This window comes from Ptychodera flava, chromosome 15, assembly GCF_041260155.1.
Source record: "Ptychodera flava strain L36383 chromosome 15, AS_Pfla_20210202, whole genome shotgun sequence".
NCBI classification, from domain to species: Eukaryota; Metazoa; Hemichordata; class Enteropneusta; family Ptychoderidae; genus Ptychodera; species Ptychodera flava.
In genome coordinates this window covers 4922084-4938780 of record NC_091942.1, presented here as the reverse complement: position 1 = coordinate 4938780, position 16697 = coordinate 4922084, and the positions used below count along the sequence as shown (strand labels likewise).

General features: G+C 37.5%; 1 protein-coding gene across 2 annotated transcripts in view; it reads right to left on the bottom strand.

The window, feature by feature from the left end:
• The window catches only part of LOC139150971 (uncharacterized), a 29900-nt gene extending 15799 nt beyond the window's left edge, over positions 1-14101 (bottom strand). The window contains exons 1-7 of one of the 2 annotated variants that reach the window (XM_070723459.1): positions 13893-14101; positions 13061-13137; positions 12568-12678; positions 11710-11820; positions 8208-8336; positions 7232-7349; positions 6798-6919 (exon numbers count right to left, since the gene is read on the bottom strand). In XM_070723459.1, coding sequence (XP_070579560.1) covers positions 6798-6919; positions 7232-7349; positions 8208-8336; positions 11710-11820; positions 12568-12678; positions 13061-13137; positions 13893-13980 — 756 coding nt within the window. In that variant the 5' untranslated portion in view covers positions 13981-14101. The remainder of the gene's footprint in view (positions 1-6797; positions 6920-7231; positions 7350-8207; positions 8337-11709; positions 11821-12567; positions 12679-13060; positions 13138-13892) is intronic. The other variant, XM_070723460.1, reaches the window with a different exon arrangement.
• Between the last annotated feature and the right edge of the window lie 2596 nt (positions 14102-16697).

The following is a 16697-nucleotide window of genomic DNA, read 5'->3' as shown; positions in this document are numbered from 1 at the left end:
TTTCTGGAAAATTTCTGTGTGCAGAGAATTTTCACAATCTTTTTGTTTCAGTGTTTAATTAACCTTTCAGTATACGCGGGAAGATCAGTGTTTAATTAATCTTTCAGTATACGCGGGAAGATACACCCTGTTGACGCAAAAGATTGTAAGTACTGATATAAACACCTATTGAAACGAAATCTTAACAATCTAAAGACAGGTTGTTTTTCTGGGGTGAACGCCCCTTAACTAAGTACCTGTGTAAATCGTACGATAGGAAATTTTCATGTCTGTGATTATGCACTTGTGTATCTTTTCATTGGCAGCGAAAAACAAAGATAAGAAGCCGTGTGAAATATAGCATTCAATTAAGAATTTCGCACTATCTGGGTGGGGTCAACACAACAGGTGGTTTAACCATTGCATTCTAGTGGTGACCAGGTAAGTGTATATCATTTACTACAGCTGTGTGCGAGGGGTGCTATCGAGTGAGTGATATTATGTCCGACGGTGAGACTGAAGTAAGTTTTCCCTGTATGACAGAAAGCCAAGGCCCGACAGTTAAAAAGGAGCCTGTTAATGATTATGGCGCAACAAGTGGTTTAAGTGGAAAAGAATTAACTGAAAACCTCTTGCGTCAAAAAGAAATTCTTCAGCTCAAATCGAATTTGTATACACAAGAGCAGGCAAATCATGAGCAGCGTATAGAATTGGAACGCATGCGAATAAATGCAGAAACAGAAAAACATGATCAAGAAAAAGGAAAGCACAAACAGAAATTGCAGGCGGACAGGGAAAAGCGTGAACACAATTTGAAAATGAAAGAACTTGAGTTAAAAGCAAAGGAAAATTCCCATGATGCGGATCGTGAGTTAAATGATTGGACTGCTGAACTCCTTCAGTTAGAAGATGGTGACAATGTTGACACACATTTGCATACATTTGAGAGGCTAGCTCGAACGTACATTTGGCCAAAGAGGCTTTGGCCAAAGAAATTAGCTCTGACTCTTGTTGGTAAGGCCCAGGAGGCACATTCTAGGTTGAAAGAAGACGATGCCCTGGATTATGATAAGGTCAAAAATGCAATACTTAGGAAATATGAGCTCACCAGGGAGTCATGCAGAGTGAAAATCAGAGCGTACAAATATACAGATGAAGAGACATTCTGTATGTGGGGTGATAATGTTGTCGATACTTTTGACCGCTGGATGAAAACAAGTGGGGTTCCATCCTTAAGTGGTGACGAAAAATATGAACAGGTACGTGAACTATTTATGATGGAGCAATTAGTTGAGGGCGTGCCCAAACAAATGCAAACATGGTTGAAGGAAAGGGATCCTGAAAACTATAAAGAGTTGATAAAACTTGGTGAAACATATATGAAATGGCGTCTGGCATGAGAGCAATACCTGTTGAGGAATTGCCGACTCTCAGTGAAGCGGAACAAAGTGATGATGACTTCAATGAGGAAGTAGAATCATGTGATAAAAGTAACAGTGCTCCAAAACACATTGACAATGTCAATGAAATCCAAGAGGTAATTTGGGTCACGTGTAGAACGCGATGACTCACTGGATATCTCTAGATTGTTCGATGAGGACAATTCAAACAATGGGAAAGCAGATGATGTAAACAGTGGGAGTGAGTGTAATGATACCTCCCATGATGCATAAGCCCTTGACGAGCCATTTAATGAGACTTCATCAGATCTGAGTGACATCAGTCATGACGAGAAAAGTGATGAAGTCACTTCTAAAGTGTCCAAGAATATTTCCACTAGATTAAAATGTCAGCAGGAATATGCTGAAATATTAAAATTAGATCGGGATAAGTTAAGAGAACTTCAATCGGCCGATCCTACTCTTGCAAAGGTGCGAGAGCATGCAGATGCAAATCAATTGTTGGAAAATCGAACAGGATTTTTCTGGCATGCGAAATTATTGTATCGTAAGTGGACTTCTTCACATAAGGTGTGTGAAGTTAGACAAATTGTAGTACCGGTGGAATGTAGCAATGCATTGCTAAGAGTGTCACATGACATACCTCTGTCAGGACACCTTGACATTGAAAAGGCTAAACAAACGTTGCTACAATACTATTACTGGCCCGGTATTTTCAAGGATGTTGCAGAATACTGCAGGAATTGTGGTCCATGTCAAAATCTGCAAGACTGAGAGCATCTGAGAAAGCTCCTCTTGTTTCGATACCTATTATAAATATACCGTTCGAGTTAATCGCAATGGATATTGTGGGTCCCTTTAAAAGAACTCGATGTGGGAATAAGTTTATTTTAGTCATCGTGGATTATGCAACTCAGTATCCCGAGGCTTTGGCTATGCCAGAGCAGGAAGCCGAAACTGTTGCAACAGCATTGATCGAAGTTTTTAGTCGGATGGGACTACCTGGCAAAATTTTGACAGACCAGGGTATAAACTTCATTTTGCGTCTTATGACTGATATGTGTGCTAAGTTGAAGATCTAAAAGATTAAAACGAGCCCATATAACGTACACTTTGTAGCAGAAGACCCGAAGGAGCCGGCTGATATTTACTGTATCTTTTTGTACAGAGAAGTATAACAAGTGAGTACCGGTTTCTCACCTTTCGAGCTAATGTATGGTCAAAGTATAAGGGGACCACTCGCTGTGATCAAGGAACGGTGAACTGAGAAAAGTTCACAGGAGGAAAACCCGGCGCAATACGTAATAATGATGAGATAAAGGTTTGCCGACCTGAGAAAAATTGTCAAGAAGAACATGGAAAAAACATAGGCACGATAAAAGAGGCGGTATGATAGTGGTGCAAGGAAACGTTCTTTTAAGAACGCTGATAAAGTACTTGCACTCTTACCTTCCTCCAGGCATAGGTTGAGTGCTCAGTGGCAAGGACATTCACTATGGTGAGGAAAGTATCGAACGTTGATTACGAAATTAAGCGAGGTGACCGTAGAAGCCGAAGCGGGTTTATCATGTCAACATGCTAAGAGCATTGAAAGAGAGAAATAAACCGCTGTATTTTGTTGACACTGTTGATACTGTGTGCAACAAGGACATAGAAAACTCTATGTACTATACACCGGAGGATCAGAGCAGAGACTTGGAGAGATGTAGTAATTGCGGATTCGGTAACTGCGGATCTGCGTGTGGAACTGTTACGCTTACTGCAGAGTACAGTGATGTTTTAACTGATGTACCCGGTTGTACTGATCAGGTAGAACACGATGTGATAACTATTGACAAAAACGCCATTTTGTCAGAAGCCATATCACCTACCGCAGGCAGCTAAACAGACAGTTAAAGAGGAACTGCAGAAAAATGCTGAAAGCTGGAATTATAACTGAATCAAAGAGTCCCTATGCCTCGCCGATCGTCTTAGTGAGGAAAAAAGATACTGGAGTCAAATTCTGCATGAACTTTAAAAAACTGAATCAGGTTATAGTATCTGATGCATATCCTATGCCTAGACCAGATGAATTGATTGAGGAAAACGGCGGATCGAATTACATATCGACTATCGATCTCACAAAGAGATATTGGCAAATTCCCCTAAGCAAACATGCTCGGGAGAAGTCCGCCTTTATCACTCTTTTTGGACTGTATGAGTTGATTGTTATGTTTTGTCTTAGAACATGTTAAAAAATGGAGAAAGTGATGTGTGAAATGGTGGTCTGGTGCAATCTGAATGGTGTTTTCAATTTGCTTATTACCAGTAAAACTGTTAGAACTCCCCATGGGGATAGCGCGAAAAGGGGGTGTCCTTCTCCCGCATCGAAAATTTTGAGAAACTGATGTGTGCAATGGTGCAATCTGAGATGTGTTTCAATTTATTTCACACCAAAACTTAAGTAACCCCCTTCTTTCTCCCCACATCTTGAGCAGCCCCTCGTAGCATTCAATTTTTTTAGTGACCCCCGAACCCTCCTCCCCTTCCACCAGGCCGTAAGTGATGACAGCTCCCTTATCTATAGAATATTGGATAGTAAACACCTATTGCCTGGTCATGAGGGCTATAGCGCCCATCTATTATTCGAGCGGCCGTAGGCCAAGGGGTATAGCGATGTGTTTCTGGTAACACATGGCCACGAGACCAGGCTATAGGTGTTTTATAACACACCACATGCTCATGTTGTATTGTTATGTATTTTTTAATGTGTTTTGATATTTTGCACCGCAACAATCCATTGTGACAAGTTTACTGGGCTATGTTTCACAGCTGTTTCAGTTGTACGTGGTACCACTTTCTTTCAAAAACTATTCTAAGCATAACTAGCGACATCCCTAATTGCACTTTAATCTTTTCCATCGATGAGCTGTTCAAGTTCCTACGCTGTTGGAATGTTGGAAAATGTTGGAAAATGTTGGAAAATCTGTTTTAGAGAATGTGTCGTCACCTATCCCGGACGTAAATCACGTTCTAGTCACCCGCCATTGTTGCAAAGCTGCAGACGACACCACGGTCACGTTACCGGGCACTGTTCCAAATTTGGTCAGCACTATTTCCCTTGGGAAACAGCTTTTCAAAAAATACCCTCTGACGTCACTTTTGTCGATCCGGTGGAGACTAGACGTATCTGTTTTCTCGTTTCGTGACGTATTCTGACGAATCGCGACACGGAATGAGCATGTGGCGTGTTATAATATAGGATACGACAGTCTAGTTTGAATGGGTTTCCAAGTGATAAGTGTATATGATTCTTCACCGACAACCGTCAGCTTGTCTGACACTCGGTAATTGAGTCTTGATCCTATCCAATGCAAAGCCGTGTTTTATTGAAAACTAACGTTCTTACGTTCTAATACAAACTAGGTGCCCATACGAAGCAATAGCGTGTGGGATCTTGGTTTTATTATTGTAAAGAAGCCAAGTTTAATGTAAACATCACAACTTATTTGTCTTTATTCGCCGAGATTTTGATTCGGCGTACTGATTTGTTTCATGTTCCGTTTAGTAGAGTTCTTGACGGCCTTTTAAGCACCATTCCGAGACCATTCCATTTAATAATGAATGACTACAGTGGCATTGGTCGTTTTTCTGTAACTTAAAGTGTCTTTTAAAATATTTTAAAGCTTTGCATTTCTGAAAATGTTAAAGTTTGTCCGTTTTGTCTGTGTTTTAACCTTCTTTTATAAATGGCCTCGGCTTTGGAAGTCGTTAATTTTAAAACAGTATCATAATTCGCGTTATGATATGATCGTTAGCTTCTTTTCCAGATGAGTAGGTACCGAGGGTTGCAAATTCGAATCGCATCAAAATATCATTGAATTGTTCAAACGGTATTTTGTGTTAGTTACACATTGTTATCTCCTTTGTGACAAGTCGACTTCTTTGTTGAGGCAATACGAAGTGTTTAGCTCGTACGACACATTGGAATTCCCGCTTGATTATACTGAAAACGCTATTAAAATAATAATAATTAAGTTGGAGCTGCATGTTGCCAACACATTTTTTTAAAGGGAGTATTTCTCATCAAAGATGACAAGAAAACTCCCCTAATACTTATATTTTTTTAAAGCAGAGAATCTAAAGTTTAGTATGGTATAAATATTTTCCTCGCAGTCTGAAGGGGGTGTATATTTGGGTTAAAAATCCTCGATTTAGGTATTGATGATAAACATTAATTTAAGTCAAAAACTTTATACTATTTTTTGAAATGTAATGTTTCATTTGAAATAAGAGTATATGTTAAAACGACTATTTTATTTTTCATTATCTATTCTCATTCTAAAATGGCACGAGTTGAAAGACTGACACTCAAAAAAGTGATTAAAACATGATCACAGAATTAAAATGCCTCTTATTCAAAATGTAACAATTTTATGGCCAAACAAAATAGTCGTTTTTATATATAGCATTTAAAGAACATAATGTGAAAATTTCAGAAAATTTCACTCAGACAGAGAGGAGTTACATTCTTTCGAAATCTTGAACTAGGAGAAAAGAGAAGGAAATCGGGTGCTATGCTTACATTTGCATAAATCATCAATTCTTTATTACACAAATAATGACTGCTTGACAAGCTTAAAGGTGAACCCAACCAATATTTTAATCTCGGGTCAACAAATTAATTGAAATTGATTGAATATGAACTTGAATGAATATTTCCAAAAAAAGTGATTTTGAATAATATTGGCTGTGTTGTCTGCAGCGTGCCCTTAAGGATAGTGTTCCCTGTCTGCATACATACATACAACTAGTTTTGTTAATTTTTCTCCGAGTAGTTCTGTAATTACAATGCCTGGTAGGATTTCCCTTTTAGAAATAAAATTTGAAAGAAAGGTATTCAACAAATATACAGAGTGTCATAACACGGAGAAATGTTTTTTGCATGATCCAGCTTGGTACTAAACCCGGCGAATGTCATCGATCAAAGCAAAAAGTGAACTTGTTGGTGTTTGGTGAAGCAAATGCATGTTTTTTCTTATTCTCGGGGTATTGGCATGCAGTGACTTCATATCACCAAAGGACCTTGGATTACATGAAATAGTATGCAAATGAGTGAACAGATTCATTTTAAAGATTGAAGTGACAAATAAGTATATAAATAAATGAATAAAATAATAAATAATAAATAAATATAAATAGGCTACAATTTCAATGATGTCTAAAGCTTTAACAAGGTTTTTTTGGTGTGCAGGAGAGTTTCCGTCCAAAATCAGGCATTTGAATTCAATACTTTTCAAATCATTTTATTCCTAATGGTTGGTGCTCATGTAGATAGATTTAACAGTATATGATCAGGGATAAGAAAATTAGGCCAGGGGTAAGAAAATTAACAGATGACAGGAAGAATCGAAACAAGCTTCGAAATGTACGACTTACCTTATCGTAATAGTAAAAGAACTTTAGATGCGGAAAGTTAGGATTGGAGCAGTGATATGATATATCCAGGTTCTCTAACAATAAATCCTTGTCCCTGAATTCAAAGAACAATCGCATGCGACCTGATGGAAATATAATGTGTTAGTGTACCCGTGCCGTACCGCAGTTAATTAGCAGTACAGAGGACAAGTTATTTTTACATATATGACAACCAAATAATGAGTCAGATATTTAATCTGCCATCTTGTGAATCACCAAGGATTGGATCTTTATGCCCATAAATATGGCATAAGTATTCATTTCAATTGGTATGGACTGGTTCTCGATTTTTATCACGTACCGAAAACAATTTTTAACTATGGCACCAATTCATTAAGAACCAAAGCAACACTAACTAACATTTAGATACTGCATGATAAATAGATTGCACTCACATTTATTGTTGTCCGTATCCGCTTCTATAAAACTCAGCGGGGGCTCGCCTGGATTTTTGTAGTTTAGCTTGTCTGCTGCAATTTTTTCTTTTTCCAAATAAATTCTTAAAAACGCTGGCTACTAGAATATACGGGAACAGCTATAGTTACAAAAAAGCTTAAACTCTGATGCAGGCTGGTGTTTTGACTGCCACAAAAGTCCAAGTGCCAAAAGATTTTAGTATTTGTGGCCCACCTATCACTGCTAACTTTGACGGTCTTCGCTAAGAAATATGTGTGAATGCTTCAATCCAGATCGACATGAAACATTCATGTATTGTCACCTGGTCTAGGCTTTAGATGGTCAAGTGTATTTGCCCTCGTTTGGGGTTTTCAGAGTCATATCACCATTTGTTTTGTTTTTCATTTCCCAGTCCTATTGTGGTTTATAGAATGCTGCTGTGTCATCAAGACAATTACATCGAGAGTGACGGGCAGCAAGATGGCCAGTCTATACGCAGCTTTTCATAAAACTCAGTGGTGTCAAATCAGATGTCAAACATTCTATCACTCTGAGAACTTGTTAGTTCGCAGTTCTTCGGACGAGTTGAAAAAAGAAACTCTGACTGTGTTTACGGTCATTCGCTCCTCGAAAATCTAAGATCTTAAACTTTCTCTCAAACTTCCCTCAGGCAAACTTTCAACCATTCTCTTTCAACTCAAAATTAAAAATTGGGGGTCACTGTGCATATTTGTTACTAGAGAAACAAATTACCCAATATTAAGTATTCAAAATGACCACCATCCTCTAGCAGGTAAATAAAATTCCCGGTTTTCACAAAACTAACTTTGTTTGCTCCATGGGCAAAATACCCCCCCCCCCCCTAAGTGGTAGGCTAAAAACAATATTGTAAACAAGTATCAAGGAGAAAGCCAAATAAAAGAATGAACAAACAAATAATTTGTGATCAGAACACCAAGATGTAAGATAACATACCCAGTCACTTTGTTCACGCGGTTCGGTCTCACATGTTTCGTTGTAGACTGGCGGCCACTTTGCAACGTCAACGACGATGACAACCAACGTGTAGGATGTGTTATCCATGTCATGAGAAACATTGACAGCCTGTAATTAAAGTAGCAAGGATGTGCTGAAGGAAATGTTGACAAAATAAAATCTGATTAAAGGATTTGTAGGTGGCGTTCATCTACAAGGAAAAATGTAGAATGGCCGAAGGGAGCTTTGTAATTATCGTTTAACTGGTCGCGATTGATTCGAGTCAAAACGTGAACATTGTTAAATAATTCTTGCAAAAGTATGATTCAATCAAATCTGAAACTGGTGAACTTCTATATGAAAAGACTAAGCGCAATAGTATGGGAATACAGTAGAGGACCATATGTACTCCGGGAAAAGAAATTGCATATATCTCAAAGGGACAACCCTTGCCATATCTTAACGTTTCAATTTTTGAGTGAACGAATAATATATTGGGAGATTATAAAACAGGGAGGATCACAGTTTAGCTAAACGAATCATTAAGAAGGCAAGGCAGTGACTTGCATAACAGATACCATATTGTATTGGATCAGATTGGATTGGATTGAAATGAATTTTTCCCCTGAGTCACGGCTTCTTCTTTTGCCTTTGTTGTATTTTATGGCCCGTAAAATAGCTACAAATACTGTCGAATTGCTTTCTTTATTTATTTTATTGAAACGAAATTTTATTAAGCCTCTTTCCCAGCATTCATGAATTCTATTTCGTATCTACAAATGTACTTGTTGTACTGCAAGCTTTGACTCGCACAAGTTCAGTAGAGATGACTTTTTACCACAGTGACCAGACTACATCTTTTCTAAGCATGCTGTTAGTGGAGTGAAAGGCAGTCTCCCTGATAATTGATATATTCAATCACTCAGATCACAGTAGAGCGTTATCACATCGCTGTGCAAAGTATTCTAGACACTGTTAAAAACACCAAAACATACAGTCATAGAAAAATTAAACAGTTCAAACATTCAGCCTCAACAATGCGGTGGTTTAGGTGACAACGATTGTATACTTATGCTTTTTGGCACTTTTTATGCCATATTTTATTTGCAATGCCTTGTACCGATCCCGCTAAAAGTATATTCGATTGTTCAGTATCAGCTGTGTAAACACTTTTGCACTATTTATACACACAGACAATACATTGCTGACAATTGTTGACAACCGAATTCAAGTCATTAATACCAATGTGGCTACGTGTACAGGGGGCGTTACCACTAGTGAAACACAAGTCATTTCCAAATAATAATCCTCTTAATCGTTGAATTGCTTTGCCAGAAAATTTTATGCGTAAAGTTGTAGAGTGCAGAATGTCATGGTTTAAATAAGATTCTCTTATGTCTCGGGAATGAACGTGCAACTAGGCCGGCAGTTTGGAGAGAACTTGTTTACCACCAATGTGCTTACTTATCAGCATTGAGATACTTGTTGTCAACGAATTTACGTGTAAAAGGCTTGAACAGATATTTGATGTGTACTACCGCCTTTTTGACTTGCCGCTATCGCATCAATTCTTAAAGCTAGCCCCTAGATATTTATGCCCCGGGAATTTATTCTTTTGTGCTTCTTTCGTGGATTTTGCTTATAGTTGTTTGTGTTGGTTGACTTAAAATAATAGCCAAATGCACACAACCTCAACTCTGCTTGGAATAAGACAAAATTAAGTATTCAGTGAAACATTTTACCGTCTCTACCAAAATTAGCTTTGTCATGAGACCTTGATTGACGGTGCCTTTCATCTATAGCAGTTTTCCCTTACATTGTGGCAATGTTTATTTTGTAATAGGAAAGCAAGTCGCAATGGAAGATGTTCATTTTGTCACAGAGAAAATAATAATAATATAATTTATCATTTGCAATCAGCAAAGGAGACACTATATTTTCAAATTATGTATCGTTATCGTATTTTGAACACTGATGATTTTATGCCACTATTCCATGTATTCTTGATATCGCAAAACGGTTGACGTCAAAAGAGCGACTTTGTTCCTTTCAACCTATCTCTATAACCATAGCCCCAACTGAGTGTGCAATATGTCCGGATGGTAAGGGATAACCGTCCTCATTGGGGTAGGCCGAACAAAAAAAATTGTGCTGTTCCCATAACCCGACCTACCCTACTTTTTACCTGCCGACCCTAAACTTTTTAGAGCTTCGTAAACACGGAAGTAAAAAATATCGTAAAATCATGCGTTCGTTACTTGGAATTTGATTTTGCTTGAACGAGAATGTCTTCTATGGTTTTTTTTCCTTTTATATGTGTGATACATTTTTCTGGAAATGTTGTGGCCAGTGTTTGACAGCCCTGAACCCCTGAAAAATGCATATTTAAAAATAAAAATATTTTGCAAAAAAATTCCTGCCGACCTACCTGCCCTGTTTTTGAAAACCTTGATATCGGAACAGCACAATTTATTTTTTTGGCCTTGGCGAAGTGGTTTTCCAGGACAGTTACATCCCGGACATTTTCCAGGGATATTTGCTTTCGGGACACGTACAATACAACTCTTGCACGTGGTCACATGTTGGATGGCAATCGAAGATAAATGCCCCTTGCGTAACCTTCCTCATTTCCTTTGCACCACCGCGGAACTGAGTCTGAGCTCTTATCAGGGCAAGCCAACCAGCCAATATCCTGTTTTTATCACCGGACGTGTTTTGACATGGACATATACCACTCCAGTATAAGTCACGAGACCACTTTTTTACTTCAAAACGAAAGTTTAAAATATAAACTGAAAGCAAAAGTGCTACGCCTCGGTATACAAGTAGCAATTTTCCAGTGATAGCACAGGGGGCTCTTGCTCCTTGTTTATTTGTGTTTGTTTGTTTGTGTGTATGTGTTTGTTTATTTGTTATGTTTAATAAAATAACAGCGAAAAGCTGTTTTGTTAATATTTGTCAATAAAGAGCAGTTTATTTATTTGTTTGTTTGTTTGTTTGTTTGTTTATATTAATTACCGATGGTTAGGGTTAGGTTAGGGTTAGGGTTAGGGTTAGGTTAGGGTTAGGGTTAGGGTTAGGTTAGGGTTAGGTTAGGGTTAGGGTTAAGGTTAGGGTTGGACGTATTCACTCCCTCTATGAATACGTCCAACCCTAACCCTAACCCTAACCTAACCCTAACCCTAACCTAACCCTAACCCTAACCCTAACCCTAACCCTAACCCTAACCCTAACCTAACCCTAACCATCGGTAATTAATATAAACAAACAAACAAACAAACAAATAAATAAACTGCTCTTTATTGACAAACATTAACAAAACAGCTTTTCGCTGTTATTTTATTAAACATAACAAATAAACAAACACATACACACAAACAAACAAACAAACAAACAAACAAACACAAATAAACAAGGAGCAAGAGCCCCCTGTGGTGATAGGCCTACCTCGGCGATTTTTTTTATCTGATGTCACACACCTAAAAGAGATTTCATAACCTACCTTCACGGACTTCGCAGTTATCTCCATTTGGTAAGTCTGGTCAATGTTGAAGTCAAGGTAACCAGCAAGAATGATGTCACCATTGGTTTCGTTTACTCGGAATCGTTCGTTCTTCAGTGAAATAAGATGATTAAATTCCATTCAATAATTAATGTATGTCTAGAAGTATAATTCTGTTCAAGCACTTCCTTATAGAAACAAGATAAATATTAGGAGGAATTTATCACGTGCAACGCCCAAAGTGCATGACTATTGACTTGTATTATGCGAACAAAGCACACGCTTTCTAAAGTTATATGTCATTTTTATTGGCATGACTTCATGGAATTAACCCTTGACGTAAACTTTTTGTGACTTGCCATGGTTTGTTTATACTGGGAACAAAGTTTATTATAGGCTTGCCATTACCACTATTGTCGAAGACTTTAGAAAGAAACGTTCACGCCGAATTGACTAAAACATTTCAAGAATGTGATTTTGTGACAGAATTGCAAGACAAGCAATAAATGTTTTGCCATTATGCTATTTAAAGAGCATAGTTACAGTACTTTTTCATTTCGTTCACCGAAAGCACAATAGATGCTCCGTTGAACACCATTCAACATTACTTCACCTTTGTCCTCGTCGGTAATATGTTAACACTTAATGACCTGTTGGTCTAGCTCAATAATTTGGAAATAATCTGACGTAGTTTCACATATTTAGGATTTTCAAATTAAATACAAAACGAGTACACCAAAAACTGAAAATGGATGTATAAAAGGAAGTGTTGTAAATTTGCAATTGCCAATTGACCTTTGGCAGTACTTAGTAAACTGTTTGATAAAGTTGAAATAAATACGTGTATTATCCACTAACTTTATTTCCCTGCAGAATTATATGTTTTGCATTGCTATCGTCACTCATATCGACATACTGGTTTAGTACGTAGGCTGGTGGTGAAAACACCACCGTACCTAGTTTTATGTCCTTGAGAGAGAGAGAGAGAGAGAGAGAGAGAGAGAGAGAGAGAGAGAGAGAGAGAGAGAGAGAGAGAGAGAGAGAGAGGTGTAAACTAAATACTCCAGCAGAGTGGTGCATCATACACAAAGCTTTACGACTCAGTAAAATTGCAAATGTTGATGCAATATGCAATTCATAGAGTTACAAACAAAATTTAAAGAGACTGGCAATAGAGTAAACGAGCCACGAAAAATGAAAGACGCGTTTCGGGACTCGTTGAAAAACAACAGACTTGAAGCTTCAATATAACACGACTATAATACACATAATTTTTCTCATAGATTCATCGCAATTGTACTTTGTAAAGAACCCTCATACTGCTGTTACAGATATTGCAACGTAAACCTACTTCAGGAATCTCTACTTCGCATTCTCTCTTCTCCAGATCATCGCCAATACGTAAATTTCCATTTACATCCGTCTGACCTGAAAGTAACCGCTAATACTGATCAGTCTGTGAATTGTTCAGCGAATCTCGCCTAAACTTCTTTCCGATATCTGTACTATATTCTAATTCCAATCTGTGGTTCTATATTTTGGCCTTTTGAACACTTTACAATAATATGTTCCGTGGAAAACTTACAGAAATGGAATATTGACAATGTGACTTTTAGCGTACAGATGACGAGACTCAAAACATTCTGTAAACACGGCACAACTACACACATACACACACATACATATACAGACAGACAGACAGACAGACATACACACACACACACACATACACACACACACACACACAGACACACATACAGATACAGACAGACAGACAGACAGACATACAGACAGACGCCTCTGACTTATCAGTGACTGGTGGTTATCCTACGGCCGGCTGAAGCCCATGTAACCCATTGTTCTTAGCAGGGCCCAGGGGCCTTCCACCCTGTACCACTCAATACGCATGCGACTGTAGTCCTGTTTGTTTTAGTAAAATAGACCACTCGTTTATTATTGTTTGAAATTATTTTGACCTTTGTATTTCAGCAAGTGTTTACGCTGTATTTAGGGTTGCACGACTGTTGTTCCATGGTATAAATGAGCAGGCTTTCACTGGACACTGCGCGTACTTGAACATGCACTCTAAATCAAAAGACCATAATCATACGAAGGTCATTTGAACGCTAGCCGGCACAAACAGAAAGCCATTGTATAGGCCTATAAAAAATTAATTGCCTTACCTATAAGACCTTGGAGCGCCACAGCGTGCAAGTCAACGACGAAACACAGGACACTGAAAATAATTTTACGAATTGTGAATTTTTCCATGTCTGCTCAGCTCTGCATGTTCGTCGCTAGTTATAACATTTGTAATGCTCATATGACTAAAGGTAATTCCCGACTTTCATGACGTCATTTATCTTCATTGTAGCCTACGAGAAGGCATTCGTCAACAGATATTTCGCATGAGCACTTGTGGTCTGAGTTACTGTAGGACCTATAGGTTAAAAGCCCTAAAAAATTGATCCCGGAATAGGTTTTTCGATGAATAGCTCCGTTAGCTGCATCTGAATTTTCTTAAATCTTTGTTAATTTTTTACCCTGCAAGATGTTATGGTCCGTCCCTGACAGCTTGTACATGTACGAGCTCATACTCGATCGAGCTGGCCTGCTGCAGACGCCAACGCTCGTCTTGCGGAAAGTACCATCGCAAATCGAGGGTGATAAGTTGGGCGTTCTGGTGGGTTTTTTTAACAGAATAGGCTGTTTAGTTTATTTGTTAATTTGTAAATATAAATGGCTACGTGAAGGCTGGTCTTCAAATATATTAACAAATACGCTAAATTCATTTTTTTACATTTGGATAAAAGTGTATAAGCTACGTGTAGGCCGTACGTGTTCATTGTTGTATTAGCTAGATATCATGGCCTAGGCCGATACTTGAAGACTATTTGTCAACACGATTTACGTTCAAGTACGTCTTTTCTTACGAACCACATTATTAAAGCGTAACATGTCTGGGAGATTAACCATCAAATGGATAAATCCAAGTAAATTGAAGTTGAAGCATAACTCTAACTGTAAACAGCCATAAGTAGCTACTGGAGGGGAAGCAAACACCAGAATTCCCAATAAATATAGCAAGGTTAATTCTCTGTTCCATAACCTTTTTCATGTTTTGTACTTTTTCTTAAACGCTTAAAGTGATAGGAAAATCTCTTCTACTTTTCTGACACAAAATTAATCTCTCAGAAATATCTGAAATATCTCATAAATATTTTCACCAAACTTGGTCTTGAAAATTCTACTAAGTGCGCAATTTGTTACACTTCCATTCTTCCTTGAATCATTGCAATGGGTTCTTTTCGAATTTTCCAAGTATTCATTTTCATACTCTTTTTAAACTTCTTACGTACCCGAAAATAATATTTTACTCTAAATGCACTGAAAACATGACTGTGATTGTAACTTCCTAAACTTGATGGTTGGAATTTAGCCAAGGGAGAACTAATTTGTATATTTTCTTATTTAAGTAAATTTTGCGAAAATATGGCCTACTGGTAAACGGTCCAATATCTTATCACAAACATACTGAGATTTATTTTACAAGGGAATCTGCCTAGCTCAGATCTAGTGCCCTCAAAAGGGTGCGTATACTTACTCCTATGATAAACCTGAGATATGACATACAAAGACTTACAAGGCAGTTATCAACACTTGAAATTTCAATCCCCCATATTTCTGAACAATATGAAAGAATTGGGACAATCAAACAGTCAAAAAGTTTTAAACACAGCTTTGGATTCAGCATTTTTTTCACGCAATATAGATTTTGAAATACTGAATAAAGCTTTCATTGCCATATTTTTAAGATTAATCTGATTTTGTTTGAAATTCCTATTCGGTGTAAAAACAACGCCAACATATGTGTACTGATTCACTGCTTCAATCACACTTTCCTCAATATAAAATTGCTGATTCCTTATGAAACGGTTACCCATATTGAATATCATTTTTGGGTCTTATTGATAATGATTGAAAGGCCCCACGTTTTACTGTATGCAACTTTTATTGAAACAATTTTGTAGACCATCTGCTGATTTTGATATCAGTATCAAATCATCTGTATGTAAAATATAATTTAACTACTGATCTCCAAGAATCAGAAAAACCACCAAACTCGTCTGGAAGATCATTTAGGAAAATATTAAACAATGTTGGTGCCATATTGCAACCTTGTTTTTAATTCATTTCAAATTACTTTATTTTCCATTAATGAAACACACACGAAATAATGGAAAATTTTCTCTTCACCATAAAGCTCCCGATTTACAATTATTAGAGCACCGTGTACACAATCTGAAAAAATTCAATGAATTACATAATTCCGAGTTTAAAACTGCCACTGCTGAAGGAATGAAAGACTTTTTGTACAAGTTTTTACGAGCAAAGGGTACCTTAAGTCGTCGATCTGACAGGAGGATTTTTAATACTTTGCTGAGTGGATGTGTTTGATCCTGATGGATCTGAATGGCTTTCCTCTTCAAAGGTTGGTAATATACTACTGAAAGTTGCCGTTGTTCATACCAACAATCTTTCCTGCCAGATTAACGACTTGTGTTAATTTCATTTTGTCCTTAACTGAGAGGTCCCCGTACCAAGAGACAATATTGAACATTAAAATACTCTAAACAAACGAACGATACATAGTTACTAAAATATTCTTGTTAACATTAAAGCCTCTCAGTTTCTTCAGGACGAATAATATGAGCGCTGCTGTGCTGTTTACAGTGTTGTCTGTAAAACAACATTTCTAATCTAAAATTGTACCAAGATATTTAAAAATTGACACTCTTTCAATATGTTTTCCATCTATAGTTATCGGTCGAAGTAATGAGTTTGGAACCTGCTTCTGTGTTCCCATGATACACATTTCTTTCGTTTTATCGACATTTAATTCAAGAAAGCTTTGGTCAAACCAAGACTGCAAATAATCTATGAATAGAAAATAACGACTGAGAGAGTATTCGTCTTTGAGTCGTGCA